This window comes from Acanthisitta chloris, unplaced genomic scaffold (assembly GCF_000695815.1).
Source record: "Acanthisitta chloris isolate BGI_N310 unplaced genomic scaffold, ASM69581v1 scaffold34734, whole genome shotgun sequence".
NCBI classification, from domain to species: Eukaryota; Metazoa; Chordata; class Aves; order Passeriformes; family Acanthisittidae; genus Acanthisitta; species Acanthisitta chloris.
This window is the reverse complement of record NW_008669310.1, coordinates 2,857-5,201: the sequence shown is the minus strand read 5'-3', so window position 1 is coordinate 5,201 and position 2,345 is coordinate 2,857. Positions and strand designations below refer to the sequence as shown.

Here is a 2,345-nt window from a genome sequence, read left to right as displayed (position 1 = left end):
TTCACCTCCTCCACCTCTTGGGGCTGCCCCAAGCCTTCCCAGACAACCCAACACTCACCTGCTCTCAACCCAACCTCCCACAAATGGGTTTGAAGTGGGAACTGGCTGCTTTACTCTATACTGGGTTTCTAGTTCCAGCCGCAGCTCAGCCCTGCTCAGATCCTCACCGCAGGCAGGGCTGGAGCTCCAGCTTATTCTAGGCTTAAATTCCAGGGAGGAAGAGGAGAAGGATTGATTATTGGAGCAGGTGGGAGTCTCTGGCTCCAGCTGGATCCTGCCTGGATGCTCTACAGACACACTCCAAGGGGCTGAATGTGGTTCCATCCCAGGAATCACTCCCAGACTGGCAGGAGGAAGGGGCTGAAGGTGGTTCCATCCCAGGAATCACTCCCAGACTGGCAGGAGGAAGGGGCTGAAGGTGGTTCAATCCCAGGAATCACCCCCAGACTGGCAGGAGGAAGGGGCTGAAGGTGGTTCCATCCCAGGAATCACCCCCAGACTGGCAGAAGGAAGGGGCTGAATGTGGTTCCATCCCAGGAATCACTCCCAGACTGGCAGGAGGAAGGGGCTGAAGGTGGTTCCATCCCAGGAATCACTCCCAGACTGGCAGGAGGAAGAAGGTGCCTCCATCCCACCTGCTCTTGGGGCTCAGGGAGGGATCATGACCCAGAAGTGGCCACGTGGCTGGATCCAGTCCCAAACCCATCCCCAGATTCCCACAGAGGCTTTACCTGGGAACCAGGGATCTTCCCCCTAGTCCTGTACAGACTTAGAGCTGGGTGGGCAGTGGGTGCCCAAGCCAGAGCCTGGCTCTTTGGGATCCCTCTGCCTTTACCTGGGGTTGGATACCTTTGGGCTGAGCTCTGTCTTCACCAGGGTGAGGTATTTGTGCAGCTTCTGCCAGAGGATGGGCTTGGGCAGGCTCCCGTTGGCATGGATGGCATGGACACGAGCCATCTCCTGTGCCACCAGCCTGGAGGGGAGAGCACATATGGGGGGTGAGAGGTGTTCCCAAGCAGCATTCCTGAGAGCAGTGCTCCCCAAAATCCCCCTCAAGACATCCCTGAAATAGCCTTGGGTATCTTGAGGGGAATTCCCTGAAAATCATGTCTAAAAACACAGGCTCAGCACTGCTGAAACCCCTTCCACGTCAGCCAAGCTCTGAAGCATTTCAGACCCTCCCTGGGTCAAACAGCAAGTTCATCCCAAAGCTGTATTTCCCAGGAACTCTCTATCCCCCAAACCCCAATGCTTTAAAAGTTTGGTGATAAACCCAACTGCAGTTTGGCTCCTTCATCCCACCCAGGGCTGTGCCCACCAGGGATGCTCCAGCACCAACCCAGAGCCACAGCAATGAGGGGAGAGCTGGAAACACAGAGCAAATCCTTCCTGCCTGGAGAAGCACCAGTTCCCCCATCCCAAGGCTCCCTCCAGGAGGACGTGGGGGGTCTCACCCACCTGAAGATGTGAGGGTCCCGCACGTGGTCGGGGCCCAGCGCGATGCCAGGCAGGAACTGGTAGCAGAGCCCGTTCTGGAAGGCGCAGTACAGGTCTGGGGCACAGCCATGGGCACGGAGCACCTGGAAATTCCTCAGCTCTGTCTCCCTGTCCACAAACAGCTCTGTCTTCCTGCCATACACACGGACCAGCACTGCATCTGCCATCCCCTCATCCGTGTAACAGGCCACCAGCTTGTTGGTGATGCCATCAGTGAAGAGCTGGAGGGGGAGAAGAGCAGCAGAGATGATGCCTGTGCATCCTTGCCAAGCCAGCTGGGAATGGGGAGACTGCCCACAAGCAGATCTCAAGGAGAAAGCAACATGGCAAAGGCAGGAATGGGCAAAAGAAGGCACAAGGAAGCACAGCCAGGAAAGCTCCCATGAGAGGTGACACGAGTTTGCAAGGCCTCAATGCTCAGGGGTGAACTGGAGCTCTGTTCATGCCACAGGCACAAGGCTCCAGCAGCACCAAGCTGGTGGTTTGGGTGGAAATCCTGCTCTTTTTCACCTGGGAGCCTAGCTGAGGAATAACTCAGGACAAGCTGAGGTCAGATGTGCTGCCAGCACGGTTGGCACAAGAGCAACCCCGGGAATCGCTCCCAAAAAAACCAGCGTAAATCTCTTGGCACAAAACAAGGGGAGGGAAAAAAAAAACAACCAAACCACAAACCCCAAGTAGGCAGAAAACAACCGGGAGCAAACACCACCACCCCATCCCCTCCTCTGACCCTCCCCGCGGCGCTGATAGGCAGGGACGTCTCTGCTGGGGACGTCTCGTGTCACTGCTCTGACGGCTCCTCGCAGATGGAAAGGGAGTTTTGTTCTCCCTGCACTCCGCCTTGGCCG

At 56.9% G+C, this 2,345-nt stretch overlaps 1 protein-coding gene across 1 annotated transcript in view; it reads right to left on the bottom strand.

Moving 5' to 3' along the window:
• ETNK2 (ethanolamine kinase 2) overlaps positions 1 to 1,718 on the bottom strand; it is a gene marked incomplete at its 5' end in the record, with an annotated part of 4,284 nt that extends 2,566 nt beyond the window's left edge. Inside the window, 2 exons of the mRNA XM_009073266.1 lie at positions 836 to 973; positions 1,459 to 1,718. Coding sequence (XP_009071514.1) covers positions 836 to 973; positions 1,459 to 1,718 — 398 coding nt within the window. The remainder of the gene's footprint in view (positions 1 to 835; positions 974 to 1,458) is intronic.
• Positions 1,719 to 2,345: the final 627 nt, after the last annotated feature.